Genomic DNA, 26,603 nt, shown 5'->3' with positions numbered 1-26,603 from the left:
GAGCAGGCGCGAACTGATGACGCAAAGCCATCAGGGGGAGGTTGGGGCAGGCCTAACTGGGAACGGCGCCCCTACTGGCGGGCGGTTAGAACTGAGCAACGAATGGCCCGAGTTTTATTCCAGGAGTTGTCTGGCGTGCGAGCGGAACTGATAAGCTTTATTTCGTAAGGTGCTGTTGTCGGTATATTTGTCAGTTTCTGTAGCCTACGGAGGAGGCGATTTAGGGCTCTTTTTTCATACTCTGTTTTCCAACAGCTACTAATTCTTTCCTTTTTTATGAAACCGAGTGAGCTGTTAATTGTAAACTTTGGGGATTTTTTAGACATAACTCCATGGATGCAAATCACTGCATGGGTGCTACATTGTAGTAAATAATTCAAATAATTTGAATTAAATACTAACATTGGGTTCTTTTAAAAATACATCATTCATTGCCATTAATTGTATTAATTGTAATTGTATTAATTGTAAACTTTGGGGATTTTTAGCTCCATGGATGGGAATCACTGTATGGGTGCTACATTGTAATAGATAAATAATTCAAGCAACTTGAATTAAATACTAACACTGGGTTCTTTTAAAAATGCATCATTTAGTCGACATCTATGCTGCCCAATTCCAAAGGACTCATCCATTGCCTTGAAAAAAAATTGTGTATCCACTCCCACAACATTCAGAAGATAGGATAGTATTTTAATCAAACTGAAATTATAGGTACCCATCATATTATTATTTGGAAGTTCAGGTATATTGCTTTTTAATAAACGTGATATTAGCATTGTAGCATGGCCTCCATATCTCCTTTTGAAGTTCGGGGGGGGGGGATTTTGTCCTTTGAGCCAAAACCATTTCTTTTTTTTTTATACAGCCTTTTCAGCAACTAAACAAAGGGAGCAGATTCTGGAAGTTCTCAAACAAACTTTCTTGACAAGTTTTAAGAAACATACAAACCTTGCAGGGAAGTAATATCACTCACATAAATTTGCTATTTGTGGAATTTTGTGGAGAATCAGGGTTTTCTGTGTCTGTTTTCACATGTAATCAATGTCTGATCTCTTGCTTTCTTAAAGTAGCAGGTAGGTATCATTGTTTCTGTCCCCCTAATTGAAATCCCCCTTAATAAATGCTTCCTGCTTAAATATGGATTACAGTGTTCCCTCAATTTTCGCGGGGGATGCGTTCTGAGACCGCCCGCGAAAGTCGAATTTCCGCGAAGTAGAGATGCGGAAGTAAATACACTATTTTTGGCTATGAACAGTATCCCAAGCCTTCCCTTAACACTTTAAACCCCTCAATTACAATTTCCCATTCCCTTAGCAACCATTTAGATTATTACTCACCATGTTTATTTATTAAAGTCTACGGAGAGGTGCGGCATACAAATCTAATAAATAATAAAGTTTATTTTAAAAAATGTTTTTTAAAGGCAGACAAAAGTTTGGCAATGACATATGACATCATAAGGCGGGAAAAACCGTGGTATAGGGGTGGGAAACCGCGAAGTATTTTTTAATTAATATTTTTGAAAAACCGTGGTATAGACGTTTCGTGAAGTTTGAACCCACGAAAATCGAGGGAACACTGTACTTAGTTATTTGTATTTCTGAATAGTCAATACTTTGCAAAAGTGTAAGTTTTTCTCAGGGAGTAGGTCTCCAGCTCCACATAAATGCACGGTGCTTGAGTTTCAAGGCAACAAGAGATACTATGACAACAGTGATCTGTTCTGATAGTATCTGAATTAGATTGTCTGTGTGTTATATGTGAGGACACCAAAGACACTTTGGAACCTACAACTGATTCAAAGCAAAGCAAAAGACAGGAAGAGGATGATGGGATAGTTAATTAGAGCTATACTGTACTATATACCAGTGTTTTTTAACCAGTGTGCACATCATCAGGTGTGCCGCGAAGCTCAGCTTCCGACACTGGAAGCTGAGCTTCCTTCTTCGCGGCTTCCTTCTTTGCAGCTTATTTTTGCGCCTTACTTCTTCGCAGCAGGTGAACTTTGGGGCCCGGCGGAAGGGCGTCGGCAGCAGCGGCACCGGGTCGTAACGGGTGGGGTGCCAGGCTGGAGCTTCCCTGGCGGCATCAAGTGACCTTTGGGGCCCGGCGGGAGGGCACCGGCACCGGCAGGGCGCCAGCAGCACCAGCACCGGCAGCAGGAGGGCGGTGGCTGCGAACGGGAGCTCCAGGGCGGAGGCACCAACGGCAGCGGCTTAACGTGTTGCTGGGCACTGTACATGCTGGTGCTGCGAGGCTGGCACTGGCCCGCTGGTGCTTCGGGGTTGGCACTGGCCCGCTGGTGATTAGATTAGATTAGATTAGATTTATTGGATTTATATGCCGCCCGTCTCCGGAAACTCGGGGCAGCTCACAACAATAATAAAAACAGTACATAGTAACAAATCCAATTCCCACCAATCTAATTACAATTTTAAATTAAAAAATTCATAAAACAATCCCAATATATATAAAAAACAGACACACAGTCAATCAATCAGACGGCAAAACAACATGGGCAAGGGGGAGATGTTTTAGTTCCCCTATGCTTGACAACAGAGGTGGGTTTTAAGGAGTTTACAAAAGGCAGGGAGGGTGGGGGCAATCTCAATCTCAGAGGGGAGCTGGTTCCAGAGGGTCGGAGCCCCCACAGAGAAGGCTCTTCCCCTGGGTCCCGCCAGATGACATTGTTTATAAGAAGGCCGACTCTGTGGGACCTAACCGGTCGCTGGGATTCGTGCGGGGGGCCGGGACAGAGATGCCAAGCCCATGCCCAGCACAGCGCCAGCATGTACGGAGTCCAGCAACACATCCAGCTGCCGCCATCAGGGCTCCTGCTTGCAGTCAACCGCTCTGCTGCTGCCCCAAAGCAAGAGAGAGGGAAAGAGAAAGAAAAAGAGAGAAGGAAAGCAAGAGAGAAACAGAGAGAAAGCAAGCAAGTGAGAAAGAAATAAAGGAAGCAAGAGAAAGAGGGAGGAAAGGAGGGAGAAAGAGCAAAAAAGAGAGGAAGAGAAAGAGGGATGGAGAAAGAGGGAGGAAGGGAGAGAAAGAGGGAGGGAAAGAGAAATAGAGCAAAAGGAAGAGAGAATATTTTTGTCTAAACTTTTTTTTAAAAAAAACCCTCAATGTGTCCCAAGATTTTGTAAATGTAAAAAATGTGCCGTGGCTCAAAAAAGGTTGAAAATCACTGCTATATACTATATACATTAGAGCTATATTTTACGTCTTCATTGGTTTATTCTCAGTCTGCTTCCAAGTCCAGTTCACAGTGCCATTTTTGCTCTTTAGAGCCCTTTGTGGCTTGTCTCTTGATATCAAGCTGTGTGCTTCTAAACAGTTTTCACTAAAAGTCCTTGTGAAATTACAATACTTCCACCTTTACAGCTGAGACACATAGCAGCAAAGAGGAGCTTTCCCCTTATCAGTGGTCTTTTAATAAAGAACCACCTTGCTCAACACATTTATGGTAGGTCCCTTCAGTCAGTAACTAGGCCACTAAGGACTATACAGTATTACCAGAATTTAGCAATCATTTCTTGAGTTGCCAAAAAAACCCAACAGTGAAATACTTCCGTCATTTAAAAAAGTACAGTACAGTATATGAAAAAACATGGTTAACTCATAACAGTAAGAATGTAATATACAAATATTACTCATTTTATAATCCTTTTAATTTTTAAATCACTGTGATATAGCCAGGCTTGCTTATCCTTGTCCCAACAAAAGACTGAGTGTAGCCCCAACTAGAAACAGTTCTTACACTATTTTGAAAACACTTTCAAACGTCTGGATATATTGATTTTTAAAAAAAATTTCCTTTGTTGCTTTTCTGCCTTATTGATTTTGATAGCAATACACCTTTTTGTCACTATAAGCTATTTCTTTTACTTTTAAAGTGAAATCTAAACTGCTCTGGATTAAGATTTCCTGAACCACTATAATATTTTAAAAAAAAACATTTTTAAATCTTATGAAGCAACTAAAGTTTGCAGAATATAATTCATATAAGCAAAGATATTAAGTAAAGTTGAATCATATTAAATTTGGATAGAGATCAGAGAGAAAATAATTGTTTTTCTAATGTTTAAAGATGCTTCATTTATGATTTTGTCATTATATTAAAATATTCACATATACTTCAGTCAGAATTCAGTATACCACTGAAGTTCTTACATGGGTTTTCATATAACTTTTCCTGTATTTTCTTATTCCATTTGCTTATTATTTATCGCACTATTTGTATTGTATGCTTTTTCATTAAACATGCATGCAGCATCTACCCTACTTTCTGGGGCTGAGAATTGAATGGAAATGCAGCATCAGTAATAAAATACATCTTGTTGAGCATTATATGCTATTACGAGGTATTCAATATTTGCATTAAGAAAGGAATTATCTTACCTACTTCGTGACATTATGGTCAGATAGAAAAACTAAAAAGTATAGAGCCCTGACTTTAGTGGTGGTATGCTGATAAAAATAAATAGCATCCTTCTCAAGTTCGTAGAACATTCTTCTGATAGCTGACCAAGAACTAACACTAAAAATCATCATAAAAATAAGTGAACTGAAGATTCTTGAATGAGAAGCAAAATATCTTCAAGGAAAAACAAAGTCTAATTGCCTCTTGAAAAAATCATCTTTGAGCATGTATATTTTTACTCATTTAAGTAGTTGTTCCTATTTAATATTAGGAATTGTGTGGAGAACATATTACCGTAAATTTTAGGTAACATTTATGCAGAAATATGGAAAATTCAAGATTCATAAACTTTTAAATACTACTGTATGTTGACATGTTTTACCTTCAAATAGTTCAGGTTATGTACTTGAACAAAAAATATATCAAAATTTACCTAATTAGTTATTCTGCAAAAATTAATTTTTCTTTTGTGGAAAAAGCAAGCACTCCTTTGGTTCAAATACCTGGATTTGCTATTTGCAGAAACAACCTCAAATGTGTATTGCTTATAACTGCCTAGCAGTTCTAACATCACCTGGAATTTTCTTCCTACTTCTAGATTGATTTTTTTCAGCTGTGCAATGTTTGAGGTGTTTCTTGCATGCAGAGCTATTCCAAATTGCCCCACAGCATCTCAGGTCCGGCTTTTGACTTAACCATCCCAGAACCCTCTATTTTCCCCTTAGCTATTCCTTGACATCAGGGGTAGGTTCCAACTTACCTCGCTGCTGGTTGGCTTCCTCCTGCGCTATGAAAATCTGCCGCATGGGTGACACATGAACAGTGCCAGATACTTGGCTTCTGCGCATGCACAGAAGAAAAAGAATGGAAAGAATTTTTTTTTAAGGTGGCAGCGCCATCTTGTGCATTCTTACCCACAATTTTTATTCAAGCTATGAAAACCTTTTGAAAAAAACTGTGACCAATCCAGTTCAGTGAATCGCTATCGGTTCCGGCAAACCAGTCCGAATCGGAAGGAACTCACCTCTGCTTGACATTGTCATGTTGCAAGGTTCACTTTTAGTTGAGGTTTAAGCTTCAAACATTACATTATCCTCAAATGCCCATTAATGCAATGAAGAATTCAAAGAAGATTCTATGATGGTGAACTATCCAGGCCCTGGTGCAGCAAATCACACGTTAACTTTTAGCCTAATTTCCATCATCATGCTTTACAGTTGGTATCAGGTTCTTCTGGTAATACATTAGATTTTCACTGAACATGTTTTCTGGTACTGTGGCCAAATAACTATCTTTGTCTCTTCTATCCAGAGAACATGGTTCCAGAAGTCCTGGTTTTTGCTTAGAATCTGTCCATGGGCCAACTTTAGTCTTGTCCTGATATTCTTTCTGAACAGCAAAGGTTTCCTTTTGATGCAACTTCCATATAGATCCAGGGTGGCGCAGCAGGTAGAGTGCTGTACTGCAGGCCACTGAAGCTGACTGTAGATCTGAAGGTCAGCGGTTCAAATCTTCTTATCACCAGCTCAAGGTTGACTCAGCCTTCCATCCTTCCAAGGTGGGTAAAATGAGGACCCGGATTGTGGAGGCAATAGCCTAGCTCTGTTAAAAAGTGCTATTGCTAACATGTTGTAAGCCGCCCTGAGTCTAAGGAAAAGGGCGGCATAAAAAAATTGAATAAATAAATAAATAAATTTGTGCAGCTTATGCATTTTGATATCAGCAGTAAAACTGCTACTTATAGGTTACATTATGAAATTTTGGGATTCGTAGAAACTTCCTGCAGAAACTTGTGTTCTGCTCTTGGACTGAACTTGATGAGACAGCCAGGTCTGGATACGTTGGCAGTTGCTTAAAATCTCCATTTGTAGATGATCTTCTATACAGTGGAATGATTAATATCCATTTTTTTGGCAAGCTTTCTAAATCTCTTCCCAGAGTCATAAACAATTATCTTCTTTCTGAAGGCCTCAGAGATATCGTTTCATATATATGCCCATGATACCACAAACTTCAGCAACTAAAAGTAAAAGTGAACCAAATGTCTCAGGTTTGAATCAGACTGGTTCCTCCCAAATTTTGTCTAACAATATTCTAATCATTTGCACCAAATCTGGTGCACCTAAATCTAGTTTTAGGTATTTGAGGTGATAAAAGTATGAGTATACAGTACTTACTTTACCAATATTGTTAAAATGAAGTTAAACATTTCAATGGGGGCGTATTTAACTTTTTTCACATGGCTGTAACTTCAATAAAATCTGGGCTGAGTAGTCTGAATGGGACCTTGTCACATGAGTTTTGCTGCAGTAATGTAAGGCAGCTTATAATTACGTGTAATGATATTTAACGTTTACATTTGCAAAGTCCAGTTGTTAAAGTGTAAAATTAATCATTCTTGTTAAAGCTAAAATAGGTAGACTGAATTGACTACAAAAATTCATAAACAAAGGAATAAAAGATTATTTCTATTTTATATCTTGCACCTTAATAAATAGATAAAACAAATAAAAATAGATAAACAATGTCTTCAAGTAATACCATAACAAAAAAAGAAAAGGCATAGTCAATTGCTTAATGGTTTGAATGCAAAGCCTGGGACATAGGTGTTGTAAACGTATGACAAGAAAATTCTAAAACATTGGTATTGTACGATCTTCCATTTGTTCAGAAATGCACCATCTTCACTCTGCTTTTTCAGATGATTTTCTTCACTTTAGTCTCATGGTATCCTGAGTAGTTACCCCCCCCCCCTCACTCACAAAGGTTGGATCCTTTTATGGAAAACACAATACAGTTCCTGCAAACTTTAACAATTATCTTCAACATGTTTTAAAGTTATAACTACCATTCTTATTCTTCTTATGAACCATTATATGTGTGTGTGTGTGTACATATATACACATACATATATATATACACACACACATACATATATATACATAGAGACTGCTGTCACAAATGATACTACATCATAGCATACACTTAAGTTGACCAACTATCATTGTTAAAGTTACTGATAGAAAATTCAAGCTTGTGATATTCAAGCTTGTGCATTCTTGCCCACAATTTTTATCCAAGCTATGAAAACCTTTGGAAAAAAAACATCTGCTTCCTAACATACAGAAGCATATACGAAGCGCTACTCTTCTCATCAATGAACAGCTATGTTTTGCCAAGTTCATGCATTTACTCTGGAATCTGTTCCCATTCTTTTCCCTTGACTATAGAAAAGAAAGAGCATGAATTTGGAGAAAAATACATTAACAGCTTGATTGATTCAAAAAGACTTTTTCATTACGCATTCCTTTATGCTGTGAGGCATCTTTCAAATAGGTTTGCATAGCCCTAGTTTTCAAAGCAAGAACAGACAAGGTTTAATCACTATGAGTCCAGTGTGACAAATAAGTCATACAAATCAAAATTTGAACTTTTGGGGGAAAGGGGATAAAGATATGAAGAAAAGAACAGGATCCTGCAAAGCTCCTTTAATCCACAATTTAGAATTCGATATCTTCTTTGTTCCAAACACCTTTTCTCCCCCACAGAAACCATCTTGAGGAGATTCCAAAAAGCTGCAAACATGCAGAGCAAATTTTCATATCATGTGGTGGGGACTATCGGAGTCACCATCATAATCATCACTTTCAGAGCTGCTTGTGAAAGTGCTACTAAGGGAACGCATAGATGGAAGGCTACTGCTCTCACTATCCAGTGTTGAGGTAAGGCTACTGCTCTCACTGTCTGAAGAAGAAGTAAGACTACTGCTCTCACTGTCCGATGGTGGGCTTAGTGGAACAATCTGCTTTCCTGCAATTAAACACACAAAAAATAGAGTAATTAGTGTATACAATGTTTGTATCACTCGGACTGGTACAGATACCTTAATATACAAAAGTTATCTATAATTTTAATAAAATTAATTCAAATTAAGCTGTCACAAGATTACATACAAAAATATGTAGTGAAGGTTTGCACCATTTCACCATCAATTATCTTAAATCAATGTCTGTTTGCCTGCCTGTCTGCCTACCTACCTATCTTATATGTCACCCCTCTCCGAAGACTCAGGATGGCTTACAACATCATTGGTATCTCCACAACATCCACATTGTGGATAAATCAACTAGAGAACATCCATCGTCACAGGCCAGTGGTTTTTAACCTTTTCTTCACAAAGGACCACCTTTAAATGCCTTTCGTGGCCAAGGACTATTGCTACAGAACCCCAAGATTTAACTCAAGATTTAAATAATTATATTTCTTCAAGTCTTGACAGATCCCTTTTTTGAAATTTTTTTAGATGTGTTTTTTTGGTGTGGGGGATTTTTTTTCCAGGTTTTTCTTTCTTCTGCATATTTGCAGAAACCGAGTTTCCAGGACTGTGCATGCGGTTGCCATCTTATCTTTGGCTTTTGGGGGGCTGGTATTTTTTTACATTTTGAGGGGGAGGATTTTTTTTCTGGTTATTTTTTTTCTGCACATATGCATAAGCCGTGTTTATAGCACTGTGCATGCAGTTGCCATCTTGTTTTGGGTTGTTTTTTTTAAAGGGATATTTTGCCACTGCACAGGCGCACACGTGCTCCCTTGCAAAATGATACTTCAATCAACTGATCCCAAGGACCTGGTTTATTTTGGAGCTCAAGCTTATTGAAACAAAGCATAACTGTATGTGGTCAGTCTTTGTAATGGAAGACCATATATTCTATTTCCATAATGGAAGAAAGTGAGATAGAAACACACACACACATACTAGTGTTAAACAATGTAGATTAAACATGGGTTTAATCTATTTCACTCTATTCTTAAGCAACCTGGGAAACTATGCAACTGTACAACTTGTAAAATATCTGGCAAATTTTCTGCATTATTCTCTTTTCAAATTTGAGCACAATCCAATCATAAATCTAAACTAAAAATGCAGGTAAGAGATTTCATCATGAAATAAAACTAAGTTATAATTTTATCAATGCTATCAATGTATTTCTAAATTACTCCCTAAAATAAGCTACTGACAAAAAAAGTTTCAACTGTTAGGAATGGAGGACCCACCTCTCACCTTTTCTCTCTTGGATAAGGGACACGCGACGGTGCTTTGTCTCAGAATCCAAGTTTTCTACCATCCTGTCAATACAGTTGTCCAGAACCAGTGATCGAGTCTTGGATAGTATTGTTCCTCTACATATCGGACACTCCACTTTACGTTTCATCCATTCATCAATGCAATAGGAGCAGAAGCTATGTGCACAATTCAGAGTGACAGCCTGTAAAAGAACAAGAATGAAAAAAAAGGGGGGGTTCTGGCTGGGATGGTCAAGTCAAAAACCGGACCTTAGGTCCTTCTTTTGCTCACCACAGTTGATCTCACGGAAGAATTAACTGTATAAAAGAGGAATATACACCCGGCACTTTCCAAGGTTATTCTGCATATTTCCACTGTGCAGTATAACAGATTCCACAGTACAAGTGGTTTTTGATTTACAACAGTTTGTTTAGTGACCGTTCAGTTACAATAGCATGGAAAAAGGTGACTTAGAACCATTTTTCAGACTTATGACCATGGCAGCATCCCCATGGTGTCGGGATTTACATTAGGATGTTTGACAACTGACTCACATTTATGACGGTTGCAGTGCCCTGGTGTCATGTAATTACCTTTTGCGACCTTCTTACAAGCAAGGTCAATGGGGAAACAAGATACATTTAGCAACTATGTTGCTAATTTAACAACTATAGTGATTTCTTTAAGAAATGTGGCAAAGAAAATCGTAAAATGGGGCAAAACTCACTTAACAAATTTCTCACTTAACAATACCGCAATACTGTTTTCATCATTTTGTCTGATGCGTATTGTGCTGTGGAAAGGCACACAGTTCAAGATGCTTGAGGTCCAGTGTAATGTTTCCACAGTCTGTGTTGATTTGGGGAGCCACGTCATCTGCTGGTGTTGGTCCACTGTGCTCCATTAAGTCCAGGGTCAATGCAGCTGCCTACCAGGAGATTTTGGAGAACTTCATGCTTCCTTCCGCAGACGAGCTTTATGGGGATGCTGACTTCAATTTTCCACCAGGACCTGGCACCTGTCCACACTTCCAAAAGCATCAAAACCTGGTTCAATGACCGTGGGATTACTGTGCTTGATTAGCCAGCAATCTTGCCTGACCTGAAACCCATAGTGAATCTATGGGGCATTGCCAAGAGAAAGATGAGAGACATGACACCGAACAATGCAGAAGAGCTGAAGGCCGCTATTGAAGCAGCCTAGTCTTCCATAACATCTCAGCAGTGCCACAGGCTGAAAGCATGAGGCAGTAATTGCTACAAAAAGGGCCCAAAGCGAATACATATGTATGCTTATATTTTTCAGGGGTCCAATACTGTTCTACGTACAATCCTTGTTTGATTGATCACATGTAAATTCTAATTTTCTGAGATGGTGGATTTAGCATTTTCATGAGCTGTACTCATGTTTATCATCACAATTATGACAAATCGCGGCTTGAACTATCTTGACTTGCATGTTATGAGTATGTCTCATGTATTAAGTTTCACCTTTTAAGTTACATTACTGAAGTAAATGAACGTTTGCACAATATTCTAATTTTTCGCGTTTCACCTGTATATTTCTGATATTCTTATGTTTGCCTCAATTGTTGTTTTCATTGACTGTTGCTAAATAAATTGATCTCATATGTTCCAGTAATTCTAGTCTATATTTGTAAAAATCCTGTTTATCTTATTTAAGATTTCCTTACGATTTTCATGAAAATATGAAGAACAAACTTCCACTTTGTTCAAAAATTTTCTCTTTTGAACAAAACATTTATTTTACCTCAATAAAGTGTTCAGAGCAAATTGTACACTGCAGCTCATTCTCCAATACATCATTCATCTGGTTCAGTGCCTCTTCTTTTTGGGCTCTTGCTTTCTCCTTCTCCTCCTATGTCCAAGACAGAACACAAAAACACTAGAAATGCAATTGCTGAAGCCAGGAAATGGACAACATGCTTCTTATGATGAAGTATTGTGTACTCAAAAATATAAATTTTGCCTATATGATTAATTACAATACTGCTTTCCAATCCACAACCATATTTAAACATAAAAAAGGGGAAAAGGGCAGTTCACACTGTATTGGTTGAAAGAAAACAGGAGCTTCCTGAAGAAATTTTATAGATACTTAAAAGAGAATTGTAGAATGTCCGCATTATCCATTTTTCCACATGTTCATAGGGTCTATTCATACCTTCGTTTCTTTCAATTCCCTATCCTTGGCTTTAATTATTTCTTCAAAATCTTTCTTATTACGATTCAGTTCTTCCATCAGGGCCTGATGCTAAAAATTAAAAGCAAACAAAAACAGTTTCAGCAAAATAATTTGATAAGCTGCATTCAAATTAATATCTCTGAAACTGGTGGTCACAAAAATTAAATTCTTCTGAATATGTTTCATAAAAGGAAGAAATATTTGCCTATACATAATTATCAAACTATAAAACATCTTTAAAAAGTAGACGTCTATGGCCCAACCCCATTGCCTCCCCCCACGCATAGACACCCCCGCGCTGTCCCATGCACATACGCACAACTATCCCACACCCCAGCCTCGCGCATGTGCATAGGCCTCACTGAACCCTGGGATGGTGAAAAAATGGCCAAAGCAGAGGTTTGGAAAAAGGGACTTCCAGTTTGCCCATTGAGCTGTTTTTTCACACTCAAGAGGCTTCAGGGAAGCTTCCGGAAGTCCCAAAGTGTGAAAGACAACACAATGGGCAAACTGGAAGTCCATTTCTCCGAACTTCCACTTTGCCTGTTGGGCCATTTTTCGCACTCCAATGTTTCAGGAAGCTTTCCTGAGGTTGAAAAACAGCACAACGGGCAAACCAGAAATGCATTTTTCCAAGTTTTTGGTTTGTCGATTGGGCTAGTTGGGGAACTAGCTGGTGGGCTGGCTGCACCCATTCCCCTGTCTGAATCTTCCCCCCACTGCCTTCCCCTGTTAGTGATTCATCTTCATTATCTGAGGCAGTTGGCAACCAGATAGGTCTTCTATAAACAGAGGACTCCCACAGATCCACGTCAAAATTCGACATTTTTCACATTCCGGGATTTGAGGAAAGGTTTCCTGCAGCCTCCAGAGGGCGAAGCCGCCTTCCCCAAAGCCAAAAATCAGCTGGCCAGCGCACACATGTGCACTGGAACTGACATAGGGCTATGCCTCGCGTGCCCCACAATATGGCTCCACGTGCCACCTGTTAATAACACAGAATTACTAACTTTAAAAATACGCAGCAGACAAAATGATGAAAACAGTAATGCGGTGTTGTGTTGCAAATTCCACCCCTTTTGTATAAGCATGTAATGTCACAAGACACACACAAAAGGGCTGGGTCCAGTGAAGGTCTACCAAAATTTTTACTACCACACTGTGGGTGTGGCTTATGCAGGACGCCCTGCATTTTCTTTCAACATCTTTCAGTGTAAATTGGGTGCTCTAGGGTGGAGCTCCATTTTCGCTATCCCACTGTGTTCCCCCCTGTCCGGGCAGTAGCCCACTCCTGGCTGGGTCCTAATGACATTAGCTTTCATTATTCTGTTTCTATCCCTGCAGATGCTGCTGTATGAGTATCCATAATACAGATAACATATACCAGTGATAGTGAAGCTTTTTTTCCTCAAGTGTCGAAACTGTGTGCATATGTGCTATCACACATGTGTGAGTGCCCACACCCAAATTCAATGCCTGGGGAGGGTGAAAATGGCCTTCCCCACTTCCCTGGAGGCCCTGTGGATGCCAGAAACGCCTTGTTTCCCAACTTCTGGTGGGTCCGGTAGGCCCATTTTTCACCCTACCTAGGAGAAGCCAACACTACAATGACTTCCATTATACCAAGATACACAACTAATGTCCTAGCAAGTTTTCAGTGGTCACATCTCTGTTATCTCTGAATTATATAAACTTCAGGAAAAATACAAACTTGATAAGAAACCAACAAGAGGCCAACAGTGTTGGAAAAGAAACAAATATAAAAAACGTAACAGGATGACTTCTGGACAAGTATCTTCTTAAAATGCATAATTGACAATTTGTTGACAGTCTGGCCTATGAAATACAGTAGTATTGAAACTGTCAACCCAGAATTACAGCTCCAGGAAGTAGCAGCTTTAGGAAGTAGCTTTTTTAGCAGGGCAAGATAATTGATCTGGACACAAGATGAGCGAAACAACTACAACTACGGTGCTTCAGTCCCTCCCTGAAGAAACTATAAGTAACCATAGCGTCAGAACTGAATTTGTGATAAAACAAATGTTTTTAACGGTTTTCTCTCAATTTTTGACCAACAAAGTAAGCCCTATGTGGTGGAGATATATGAATATCCATGTGGTGGAGATATATGAATATGTTTATGTAAATAAGGCACAAAAATATTTTAAGGAGGATACAAATAGCATAGGTCAGTTAGATTGGCCTGGGGAAAAGATAGAGCTGGCCACAAAAAAAGTAAAATGCTGAGTGAACACAGAGGGGATAAACAGAACATAAACTAGAGCAGAATAAAATCAACTCCATGGGGAAATGAAGAGATCTCTATGAATTTAATAACTAAGCTTTCTTGTTTAAGTGACTAAAAAAAATCTCTAAAATTACCTGCAGTAGAACCTGAGCAAGTTGGTCCTTCAATCTTTCTTCTCCATGTTCTTCATTTACGCTCTACATAATAACAGAATATAAATCACGAGCAGGAAAAAAAAATTAAAAAATCAATGTCATTCTGCTGGATATCATGTACACCGTTTTTTCTCCATAGACTTGCAAAAAAATGTAACAAGAACAATTACTAGTTGTGAAAACTAATTTTTTTAAATAAAAATAAACAAATCCTGAAAAATCATCTTCACTTTTGCCAATCAAAAGTATATACTGCTAAGCATTATACTTAATGTTTAATATGCTCTTTTATTCTCTTCTAGGGCTAACCCTAACCCTCTCTCTTCCAAACAACAAACTTAAAGGAACAGATAAAGCAGTGAAATATAAATGGTTGTTATACTAGCTTTGGAAGTCGAGAGATGCGTCCGCTCCCAAAATTTCCTCCCTGATTCCAAAAACCTTGCTTTGGGAAGGCTGCTTCAGCTTCTGTTGTCCAGTGCAGGCTTTTACTCTTATTCTTCCTATTACAAAATTTCCTGGCTGGAGAACCACACAGATCACTCTCTTGGATACTGCTGTGGTTGGCTCTAGGCCAGCTCCTGTAGCTGGGGATTTTGATGTGGATCTGTGGGAGTCCTCTGTTTATAGAAGACCAGCCTGGTTGCCAACTGCCTCAGATAATGAAGATGAATCACTAACAGGGGAAGGCAGTGGGGGGAAGAGTCAGACAGGGGAATGGGTGCAGCCAGCCCACCAGCTATTTCCCCAACTAGAGATTCCTCAGACTCAGAAGGGGAAGATATCATGGATGACCCTATCTTGAATCCCCATGTGCGCAGGATCCTGGGACGAAGGGAACAGTTGCACAGGCATCAAAACAGATAATGGAGTGCAGCTGTTCAGGGGTTAATTACACTGCTGAGACTCCAATAAATAAGGGAAGTTTTTTGAGTGCTGGACGTGGGCGTTTATTGTTAGTGTGTTTGGAAGGAGAAAGAAGATTGAGCAGCATGGGGCTGCTTTCTGTTTCGGAACTTCCGTGAACTCTGACACACTTAAGCCGGAAAGGGCTGTGAGGTTTGGAGTGTGAAACCATGGCTTTATTGCTCCATAAATTACTTTTCTGCTTTGGCACACACCTCGAATTCAAATGAACTGTTGGTGTGAGTCACTGTCACCTCTGGGGATTAATGAAACAGTAATTTATTTTTGTGTTTTTTCAAGCCTCAGAATATAAAAGAGACTGTCAGAATTTCCTTGCCATGTACTGTATTTGAAATCATTCTGAACTCGTAAGTGGCTAATTGCCATTAGCCAGACAGAACAAATACTGGCCTGCGAAGACTGCTTGATCAAGATTGGGGAGCATGGATTCCCCCATTCCATGCTCTCTTCCCCTACCCCTGCCCGGGCTCCCCTCCTTGCCCTTCCCCACTACGCACAGAGAAAAGCAAATCAGCCAGTGGCAGGGGAGGCACGAGATAGAGGGTTCCTCCATGGCGCAGTAGCACAGTAGGCTCCGCTCAACCTGCTGGTGCAGGTTGCACCTCTCATGCAGTGCCCCCTTCGCCAAACGAGTCCGGTCCTCCCACTTCAAAAATCAGGCTCCAACCAGAGCAACAAAGGCACAGGGAAGACTGAAGTGCTGCATCTCTATCAGACCTTGCTGCAAGAAAGCCAGGCTTTCAACACCTACGGCTATAGGTAGGAAGATGGGGGCGTCTCGGGAGCGGATCCTTCGGTGTGAAGTCCCTCTTCTGCCCCCATGAAAATCACCCCTCACACTACCCTTCCCAGTTAAATGCCCATAGGGTGATAAGAGTTTGTTTCAAACCTCCTAGTGAAAGTGAGGATCCCCGTCATCCAGAACTGCCCGAAAATGTGACATGCAAAGGCTGAAAACCTCCGAAGGGTGGGGCCAGGCAGGTATGTGGGCTACAGTGTATAAGACGTGCCCAAATTTTCACTCTCTTTTGGGGGATATAAAGGTGTGTCTTACACGCCAAAAAAATACTATTAGGTCTAACTAAATTTACCAAAAAGTTACCTTTTTCTGAAGTCCTCAAATATTACTTTTATCAGTAATTACTTTACCCCAAATATTGGCATTTTCGAGTATATTGCAGTGCCCCCTCCCAATCCTTAGTTTGGGTTCATCCTAAAAGCTTGACTATTTTAAAAGATAAAATGAAAGCTTATCATGGTTATACCTACCTGTAGTTCGTAACAGAAAGTTTTCTCTAACTGTTCTACTTGTTGCTGCTGTTGCTGCTGCTCGGTACATAACTGTTCTTGTAGTTGTTGCAGCTCCTGCTCCAATACCTGAACCTCTTGTGGAGCAAATCTGGGGTTTTGTTTTATAGTCAACACTGCTGTCTGCTTCTCCTGCATTTTGGCTTTGAGCTTTGTCATGTCTTCCAGAGTTTTTATTACTTGTTCCAAATTGTTCCAAGACTGTTGCAGACTTGGTGTTATTGGTTCCTTAGATATGACAATTACTCGATCAGGCTGAACAGAGTTACAGTGGTTTTTCTTCTTCTCCTTTTTACTTGGTTGTGACGACAGTAGTACTATGGGTTCTGTGTTTTCCGCTGGTGGCTTAGACAGATCGGTACGGCCTTCCTGAGGTTTTCCCAAGGAGTCATTATCAGAGGATACTCGATCTCTCTTGGATCTAGAATGGGAAGGCCCTTCAGCTCCAGATGTCTCCGATTCCTCCAAGCTAATTTTACGTTTGCTTCTGTCCTTTACTTTCTCTGTCACCTGGTCATTTTTCATTGCCAAAAATGGGCTAATTATCTTCCTTTCTTCCTTTACCAGTGTATATTCGTACTCAGCAGTTTCTTTGTATTTTAAAGGCACTCCTAATTGGATAAAGTCCCCCTCTTGTAAAATATAGGCCCTTGAGGGATCAATGCGTTCACAGTTCAGCCAGACACCATTTAGGCTCTGTAGAAATTTTTAAAAAAAACAACAACTTTTTTTAACAAAAAGAGCTATGGAGAATTTTTGGGGGGAAACACAGGAAAAAAATTGGGGGGGAAAGTGATCCAAACGATAAGCAGATTTAACATGGCTATTAAGGAATGTACATTGGTATCTCTACTTAAGAATTTAATTCGTTCCGGATCTTAAGTAGAAAAGTTTGTAAGTAGAAGCAATTTTTCCCATAGGAATCAATGTAAAAGCAAATAATGCATGCAAACCCATTAGGAAAGAAATAAAAGCTCAGAATTTGGGTGGGAGGAGGAGGAAGAAGAGGAGGAGGACAGTCACTGCCCAGAGTGAAGGGAGCATTTCTTTTCTCTGGGCACTGTCAGAGGTTTATTCTGTCTCCAAGTGCCCAGAGAAAGGAAAATGCTTCATTCACTCTGGACTGCCTAAGCCTCCTTAAGTGCCATCAAAAGGCTACTCTGGCAGTCCAGAAAAGCCAGAGATGGCCAGGATTAAACTTTAAAGGATTAAAGTTCTTTTATATGGAAAAAAATATCGTACTGCCACAATAATTTGGGGGGAAAACCCTAAAGACTAGATTCATTACATAACTGCAAATGATTGCAAAACAAGGGGGGTTTCTAAACAAGAGCTACCTGTATCACAATAAACTACATTTATGATTTACCCTAAATCATAACACAGATCTAAGGTTGCCTCAAAGAACATATTCAGTATAAGACTAGGAGACCTAGATCTTTCCCTCCTAAGATCCTGCAGAATTTCATGAGAACTAGGATAAAATCTATTTTCCAGAAGAGAATGGTGGATTCAGAGATTGGCTATTAATCCTCTTCCTCCTTCATCAATGAACAATCCGTATTTCTTTCTGGTTGGCCCACACATTATGCTTTTTGTTTCGCCTGTGGCATTAATACAGGTAGTTGCTTAACCTCCACTAGTTCACAGCAATCACTTGATGTTATGTCAGTAAGGGATACTTACAACGGGCCCTCACCGCTGAAGTCACTGCAGCATCTCCACAGCCATATGGGCATGATTTGGGCATTGGGTGACCAGACTGCAGTTACAACATTGCAGCATCCTCTGCAATGCTGTATGATCACCATTTGTGACCTTCATTCTTATTTGCAACAAGCAAAGTCAACGGAGAAGCCATTAGGGCACAAATACCGGTGACCATTGGATGCAGTTGCCATACCTAACATCTGTAACCGGGGCTGCCAGAACTGCCATCATAAGTTGGCACAGTCGTGTGGCATTGCACCTTATAACCGTGTTGCTGAACAACAAAGTTCTGGTCCCAATTTCCACTGGTAAGAGAAGAGTACTTTTAATGAATAAGTCAGCTCCCAATTAGAAGACCCATTACCTTTTCCTTGGGAATCTGAGGAAATGACGCTACCAGGAATTATGAATTTCCTAAAAGCAAAGTGAATACCAAGCAAAAGAATATAAATCAGCATAAAATGTGCTATTGTGATGATCCTGGGCATGCAAATAGCTGGCAGAGCCATTTGTGGTATCTGGGCCAAGGCAAGGATTGAACTGGAAAAGAGAGCTATCTTCTTTGATAGGAACCAACATCTTGTCTTTCTATCTCTGCTTTTCGCGTGGGAGTAGAGGAGAAAGTATCCATACCAGAATGCCCAAGCTCTGAGGGGAAAAACTGCTGATTTACCCAGGATTATTTAAAGAATTACATGAGATAATACATGACATAAGGTAGGAATGGTCTCTTGTGCATTAGACCTTCCCAACTCTCCCATATTGTTCCCAAAAATCTTTAAGACAATATGGGTCTGCTGAACAACATGAAATTAATCCTGTGTCAGCTGCAGGTATGATCCAACCCAGCAAAGAAATTAAGTGATAAGGGGACTTCCATTCACATCAACTTTTGGTTATTGTCCATTAAATATCTTATTCAGCTAAGAAGTGAACTATGAACAGCCCTTCAGAAATAGAGACTGCAGTTGCCACAGTCTGTTATCATTGACCACGCTAGCTAAAGTTGATGAAATTTAAAACTCCTTTATCATTTTGCCAATCCCCAATCTATCTGATAAATTTAAAAGTTTTTATTTATTTAATTCATTAGATTTGTATGCCGCTCCTCTCTGAAGACTCGGAGCAGCTCACAACAATAAAGCACAGTACAAATACAATGACTAAAAACAACTTAAAACCCTTAATATAAAAACAATCATACATCCCAGACATACCATGCATAAAATGGAACGGCCCAGGGGAATCGATTTCCCCATGCCTGATGGCAGAGGTGGGTTTTAAGGAGTTTGCGAAGGGCAAGGAGGATGGGGGCAATCCTGATCTCCGGGGGGAGTTGATTCCAGAGGGTCCGGGCCGCCACAGAGAAGGCTCTTCCCCTGGGTCCCGCCAGACAAAATTGTTTCGTCGATGGGACCCGTAGAAGGCCAACTCCATGGGACCTAATCGATCGCTGGGATTCGTGCAGCAGAAGGCGGTCCCGGAGATATTCTGGTTCGGATGCCATGAAGGGCTTTATAGGTCATAACCAACACTTTGAATTGTGACCAGAAACTGATCGGCAACCAATGCAGACTGCGGAGTGTTGGTGTAACATGGGCATACCTAGGGAAGCCCATGATTGCTCTCGCAGCTGCATTCTGCACGATCTGAAGTTTCCGAACACTCTTCAAAGGTAGCCCCATGTAGAGAGCCTTACAGTAGTTGAACCTTGAGGTGATGAGGGCATGAGTGACTGTGAGCAATGACTCCCAGTCCAAGTAGGGCCACAACTGGTGCACCAGGCGAACCTGGGCAATATGTTAAAGGCTTAAATAAGGTTCAGGAGGGAAGTGTTTTTAATAAGAAAATGAACACAAGAACAACGGAGCAGAATCTGAGGTTAGTTGGAGGAAAGATCAGAGAAAATATTATTTTACTGAAAGAGTGGTAGATGCTTGGAACAAACTTCCAGCAGACACGGTTGGTAAATATACAGTAACTGAATTTAAACATGCCTGGGATAAACATATATCCATCCTAAGATAAAATACAGGAAATAGTATAAGGGCAGGCTAGATGGACCATGATGTCTTTTTCTGCTGTCAATCTTCTCTGTTTCTATGTTTCTAACATAATAATCTTGCATTCTGGATATTTTCACAAACAAAGTCCCTAAAGCTATAGGGTTTTTTAAAAAAATTATTATAGCAGTCTAGGTTCCAAAAACTGCTTAATTTTCAAAAATCACCTACAAAATAAATATATATTTCTATCATTAAAGCCTACGGCTTCCCAGATCATTTTTTTTCAAACTGGTTTCCACATTCAGCATCTTTCTACTTCTGATTAACTTACCTTGTTATCCATCACGGTCCACTGGCCATTGGCATTTTGCTTGAAAAGGCAATGATTCCGAGAAATCATCAGTGGACAGAATTTTGATGTCAGCTTGTAAGTTACATCTCCTCCTCGACCTACAGTTACCTAAACAAAGAAATAGACAAAGGTATTTTTAAAAACTGTAATCTAATGAATTATTGTAAGCCATGAGGGGACAACTTTTTTTTTTTAAGGATATGGGACATTTTCACTTCATTTAAAAATACATCACCCTTCACAGGTTACAGGGCTCATGGCTAGTAATGCAATTGTCACATTTTTCAGAGTATAAAATACACCTTAGTTTTTGGGGAGGAAAAGAGGGAAAAAATCATCTGCCCACCAGGTATTAATCAGGCTAGTCCTTAGTCTGGTCAGATTCAGCATATCAGTTTGCTGGTTTTGAGCCCATGTGCTTGCAGTTTCTAAAACACTCCAATGAGAAAAGCATGCAAAGGGAAGATCACTTCACTTGTTAGCACTTCATTAAGGCTGAAAAAGGTTTCTAAAGCACAGAAGCCCAGCTGATTGTCAGAGGGAGTAGTAATGAAATAGCAGGCAAAGGGAAGATTGCTTAGCTAGCAAAGCACAGAAGATTGCTTCACCTTGTTAGGGCTGGGAAAAAAAGTTTAATAAAAGCTACATTCGGAATATAGGACACAGCCAAATTTTCAGCCTCTTTTAGGGGGGGAAAGGGAGAGGGGGAAATAATCCAAAAAATATGGTATATCACCAAAGTGAGCAAAATCAAATTTTTCAGTCCAAATATATTTATGAAAACAATTTTTTTTAAAAAAATATCACTTTTACAAATCATTTTTACTTTAAATATAATCATAGTTCAGAAGAACTTTAAAAGATAATTACATACATACATCAAAATGAAACTTTAATTTAATTAAATAGAACACCAAAAGACAAGTTCTTCATACACTTCTTTATGTACACTTCTCATGCTCTTTGGAATATCTTACCCGGCTGAGGTGAGAATGGCTCCCACCCTCCTAAATTTTAATAAGAGCCTTGTAACCTGGTTCTGCCAGATGGCCTGGGGTCCCAATGGGGAGTTTACATGGGAGGTGGTTGGCTAATTAAAAGCTAATCCAACCTTCCTTCCTCCCCCCTATCTAGCTCCCTCTTTCTCCATCTTGCGTTAATGGTTTTAGTTTATCTATTCCGTCATTTTATAGTTGATGATTTTAATATTTTTAATGTTTATTAACCTGTAAGCCACCCAGAGTTGTTTGAAAGATGGGCAGCAAATAAATTTCACAAATAATAAATTAATTAATAAAACACAAATAGTTTATGGATATGGGAATTCTTTGCATTATGGAAAATGGAGCTGAGGTATCCCACATGGTGTACGTGTTGCTCATCCAACTTAAACTGCTGTACAAATTTTCTGTACTCATCATACCTGAAGCAGCCAAAAACTACTGCATTATTTAATTATTAGTGTAACTTGAAAAGTAACACTTGCTGTCCATACATGAAACAATATGTTTGTTTAGAGAGAGATTTTACAATAAATATTCAAATATACAGATACAAATTCAGCAAGGTTTTCCTTTCCCCACCAAGCCATGATAGCTAAAAAAAGAAAATCCATGAATCTCTGATTAAGAAACAGAGAAAGCTGGCTATGTTCAAGTGAGCCTTGTGCATGGGCTTAAAGTCTCTCATTAAACACGAAAGCCTAATTTCCTGGAAAAGACTCTAATGCTGGGAAAGGTGGAAGGAAAGAGATTATGGTGATCACGAGTAAGGTGGATGGACTCAGTTCCACTGATGATGGCTACTTCACTATAAGAAGGATCAGATTAGGATCCCATATTCCTACACTTATGCATTTACAGTATTCCTACTAAATATGCAACATTTCAGTATCAGTTCAAATTGTACCGGTACATGGTGGATCACATTCAATTTGAGATTATGGATAAAAGGATGAATTTGGTTAATGAAACTGATTTGCGACAACTGATGGGACGATGGGACAAAGTAAGACGATATATGATGAGTAGAATCCGAGACCAAGCTACTGTACAAGAAACAAATTTGAATCACTTTATAATATGTAAATAGATATTTTGCTCTTGGATTAAAATGGTTTATATAAGATTTGGTGGTGGGATATGAATGTTTGTCTGGTGGTGGGCACAATTCACAAAGCACTTGTTTTATGTGTGTGTTTATATTGTAAAAAATCAATTTATTTTTTTAAAGTATCAGTTCAAATTGTGATTTTTGTCCTGGAAGATACAGGTGATATCCACAATTGAGCTGAAAATTTCCATTGCTAAGCATGACAATTATGGAGGTTTGCTCCATTTTATGACCTTTCTTGCCACAATTATTGAATGAATCTGTCTTCCCCATTGACTATGCTGGTCAGAGGGTACAAGAAGTGATCACACAACCCAGGACACTACGACCATCATAAATACATTCCAGTTGCCAAGTGTCCAAAGTATGATCATGTGATCGTGAGCAGGGGTGAAATGCTCCCAGTTGGCTTGTGCCTGTGAATCATCGGAGAGGCTGTTGTGAAGGGAGCCCGAGGCTCGGCCCACCTATCCGGACACCATCATTTTACCCTCTGCGCATGCATAAACCCTTCTATGCATGCACAGAGGGCAAAAGATCTCAATGGCAATGTCTGGATGGGTGGGCGGAGCCTCACGCTCCCTTTGCAACCAGCTCTCTGACGACCCACAGGCACGAGTGAACCGGGAGCATTTCACCCCTGATCCTCCAGATGCTGCAGTGGTCATTAACTGTGAAAAACGTCATAAGTCATTTTTTTCAGTGTCCTTGCAACTTCAAACAGTCACGAAATGAATGGTTTTAATTTGCACACCACCTGTATTAGCAAATCCTCCTATCCTTGTGTAATATGCATGCAATAAACAACCCCACCATCCCATCTTCTAGGTCTTTTATAAAGATACAGGGCAGCACTATTTCCCTTTGGAGAGGAGGCAGAACCAGACCCTTTTTGGATGCAGCTGTTTACACAATCTGTAAATCCCCTGGACAGCAGTATCATCCAGCCCTCATTTTAATCACAACACAAGGATACATTATGAGTAGTGTGACATATTTTCTTGCAAAAACTAAAAGGGCAAACCTTAAAAAATAAATAAAGAGGGGGTGGCAAATCTGAAAATCTGTTCATGAGGATTTTTTTTTAAGTAATGTTTTTTATACATCACGCTTTGCAAAGAAAAAAAATCAAAGATAAAGACCAAGCAAATAATTAAATAAATTGACAGGAACAAATGTAAACAGTTGTTATTAAGCAACTAAAATAAACTAAAAGATAAAGGGTAAGCTGTCAAGAAAGACAGCAAGTGTGTGTGACGGGGTTAATGGGGTTTCATTTTTTCTCTCTCCCTTTTATGTGTTCCTTTTCTATTGTCTTCTCTTTTTTGTCATTGTCATTTTGGTTTAGACCTACGGTATGAGATTATCGTATTATGATCTGAAATTATAGACTATATACTGCCTTTTTAAGTGTATATAAATTTTATAAAAACTACACTGCTCAAAAAGTAAAGGGAACGCTCAAATAACACATCTTAGATCTGAATGAATGAAATATTCTCATTGAATACTTCGTTCTGTACAAAGTTGAATGTGTGCTGACAACATGTGAAATTTATTGTCAATCAGTGTTGCTTCCTAAGTGGACAGTTTGATTTCACAGAAGTTTGATTTACTTGGAGTTATATTGTGTTGTTTAAATGTTCCCTTTATTTTTTTGAGCAGTATATTTTACAAAATAAATTTAAAGGACAGCTGTCCTAAATAAACCTACCCTTCATAAGGAAGAGCACCTGGTCGCTGCAATTTACAAAAAATTAAACCTTATCAAAGGTTTGCGGAAGTCAAGGCTGCTACATCTGGAGCGGTGTTCAAATTGTGAACTTCCAACTCCCCTGCATGCTGTCTTGGGATAGTCTGTAAATTGAAGTCTACTCATTTTAAAGTTGCCAAGTTTCAAAAACACTTATTTGCAGCATCCCTTCAACACTCTACACCAGAGGTTTTCAAGCTTGGCCACTTTAAGACTTGTGGACTTCAACTCCCAGAATTCTCCAGCCAGCATAGCATAGCATAGCTGGCTGGAGAATTCTGGGAGTTGAAGTCCACAAGTCTTAAAGTGGCCAAGTTTGAAGACCTCTGCTCCACACCGAAGTAAACACGGTCATAAAAATAGGTTACTCTGGCACATATGGTCCCCCACCCTTTAAAAAATTTCTCACTAACAATTATAGAATGTAATTCGCTTCAATGCGGACCACTTCGTTTTTTAAAAAAAGCTGGCGGGTTATTGGGAACACAGAGGGACCCCCACGTATGTAATTCCTAGAGCAGCCGCCAGAGGGTGCGGGAGGGGCTCTTTCTCCCTCTTTTTTCGCCGTCCCTCCCTCGAGCCCCGTTCGAGAGAAAAGGCCTTCAGCCCTCTCACCTCGCTCCCATCCTCCAGCAGCAGCCACTCTTCATTCATGCCAACTCGCCTGAGGCACCAGGCTTGCCCCAGCCATCCTGAGGGACGAGAAAACCGGTCGTCGCCGCCAAAACACTCCGCCATCTTTCATGGCCCGCGCCACTTTGCAGGCAGAAGCAATCGCTCGATTTGAGCCGAGTCGAAAGCCTTGGCTCCTCCCTAGGTCGGGCAAAGTCAATTAACGTTTCGCCGCCTTCAGCCGCCCCTCACAAAGATGGTACCCAAAAGCGGCAAAAAAGTAGCAGGCCAGACTAATCGATAACCGGAGACAGCCGCGGGCGGGTGTTGTTGCGTGTAGCTGATTCGTCAGCCGTATCACAAACCCAATTGAACCCCTGTAGGGCTGGTTGGGCGCTACATTTTTTAAAGGGGAAAGGTGGCGCTTTTTTTGGCCACCATTGCTGGTCTTTGGCCTCAATAAGGCTTTGCAAACAATCGTTGTTTTTTTACTTTATCGCCTCGAGTGGATTTAATAATTATTGGCTTTTATTTATTTTTCTGCTGAAGCTAACAAGTAGAATTAGGGCAATGTCTTCAATAAATCTCTATGTCTTTTTCTTTTTTCTTTTCTTGTATGTCTCTCTTTCTCTTTCCATTTAATCTATTTCATTGTTTATTCATTGTTTATTATATGCACTATGAAATTGCTATATATTTGTATTTATATTTCTCCTTCCCCATTTATTTTCAATAAAGATTATATTTTTATTTTATATATATATATATATATAATATATATATAATATATATATATAATATAAAATATTATATATTATTTTAAAAAGACTCTCTCTGTCCTCCAGTCATGTATAAAGACAGACTTGGCATAAAAATCGAATTAATAAATTATAATAAATAAATTCAGCAGGTATGAACATAAGTTTGTTTAATCCAGACCACCCCCTTCCAAGGATATACAAATTCCTTCAGTAACATATTTTACAATTTCATTATAACCTGAAGTTCACTGAATAGTGTAAATTAATTTTAACCAATAAGCAACCTTGTGCTCATTGAATTCAAACATTAATTAATGGGGGGGGGGGGGTTGCTTGGTTTATTTTACGTAGCAAAGATTTATAGCAGGAGAAATTATTTTACTCAGACTTCCTTGGGCTGCCAAATAAGTTACCAAACCAAAGGAGGACTGTAAAGGCAAATAGAGTTAATTAAATCTGATTCTCAGAGGAACCCCACATTCACCAGAATAAACATCGCATAACACGAAAACACAAAAACACTACTGTTTCACTAAAGATCCACCTTTTCTATAAAAATGTATCATTTCTGTACCCCATTTGAACCTACCTTTCAGGAACATACACCAACTCCTTTCCATGCAGGGACACCTCAACTCGGATTGGGACCTTTAAATTCTTTGCAACCTTCCATGCTTTAACTGTAACTGTAACTAGCAGCTGGTAATTAAAAAAAAAAACACTTATGTGTGTGAAAGACAATGGGTGTGTTCATGCTACATCCATGCTAAATCCTGGCTTGTCTATTCAGTACTGAATAAAATACTACTGGCTGTTTCAAATAATAAAATAAGCTATAAACAAAAATATATTGGTTGTATTTGTATTGTATGTGAAGTGATAGCCAACAAAACCACATTTTGGTTTCGTGATTATAGCTTTCATGAAGACATTGTTTGATTCTGCATTTTTCATATAGAATTG

The 26,603-nt window shown here is 39.4% G+C and overlaps 1 protein-coding gene across 5 annotated transcripts; it reads right to left on the bottom strand.

The window, feature by feature from the left end:
- Positions 1–6,881: 6,881 nt before the first annotated feature.
- RNF8 (ring finger protein 8) lies at positions 6,882–26,337 on the bottom strand. 5 transcript variants are annotated; one of them, XM_070734248.1, is made up of 8 exons: positions 26,230–26,337; positions 20,382–20,510; positions 16,296–17,030; positions 14,079–14,141; positions 11,676–11,765; positions 11,262–11,369; positions 9,482–9,693; positions 6,882–8,236 (listed from the first exon to the last, which is right to left on the bottom strand). In XM_070734248.1, the coding sequence occupies exons 2-8, from the start codon at positions 20,448–20,450 to the stop codon at positions 8,197–8,199; spliced, it is 1,317 nt and encodes a 438-aa protein (XP_070590349.1). In that variant the 5' UTR covers positions 20,451–20,510; positions 26,230–26,337; the 3' UTR covers positions 6,882–8,196. The 5 variants fall into 5 exon arrangements, with proteins under 5 accessions (XP_070590349.1, XP_070590348.1, XP_070590345.1 ...); XM_070734247.1 differs by having other exon boundaries at positions 9,489–9,693; XM_070734244.1 differs by lacking the exon at positions 26,230–26,337 and adding an exon at positions 24,883–25,258 and having other exon boundaries at positions 9,489–9,693.
- Between the last annotated feature and the right edge of the window lie 266 nt (positions 26,338–26,603).

The sequence above is a fragment of the Erythrolamprus reginae genome, chromosome 1, assembly GCF_031021105.1.
Source record: "Erythrolamprus reginae isolate rEryReg1 chromosome 1, rEryReg1.hap1, whole genome shotgun sequence".
NCBI lineage: Eukaryota > Metazoa > Chordata > Lepidosauria > Squamata > Dipsadidae > Erythrolamprus > Erythrolamprus reginae.
This window is presented reverse-complemented; position numbering and strand designations above follow the sequence as displayed.

Coding starts and splice junctions, on each gene's coding strand:
- RNF8 (XM_070734244.1), bottom strand. CDS start 25,005: ATGGCGGAGTGTTTTGGCGGCGACGACCGGTTTTCTCGTCCCTCAGGA. Junction 20,511..24,882: donor TGCTGGAGGATGGGAGCGAG/GTGAGAGGGCTG, acceptor TTCTTTGTTTAG/GTAACTGTAGGTCGAGGAGG. Junction 11,370..11,675: donor GGGAATTGAAAGAAACGAAG/GTATGAATAGAC, acceptor TCTTGGACATAG/GAGGAGAAGGAGAAAGCAAG.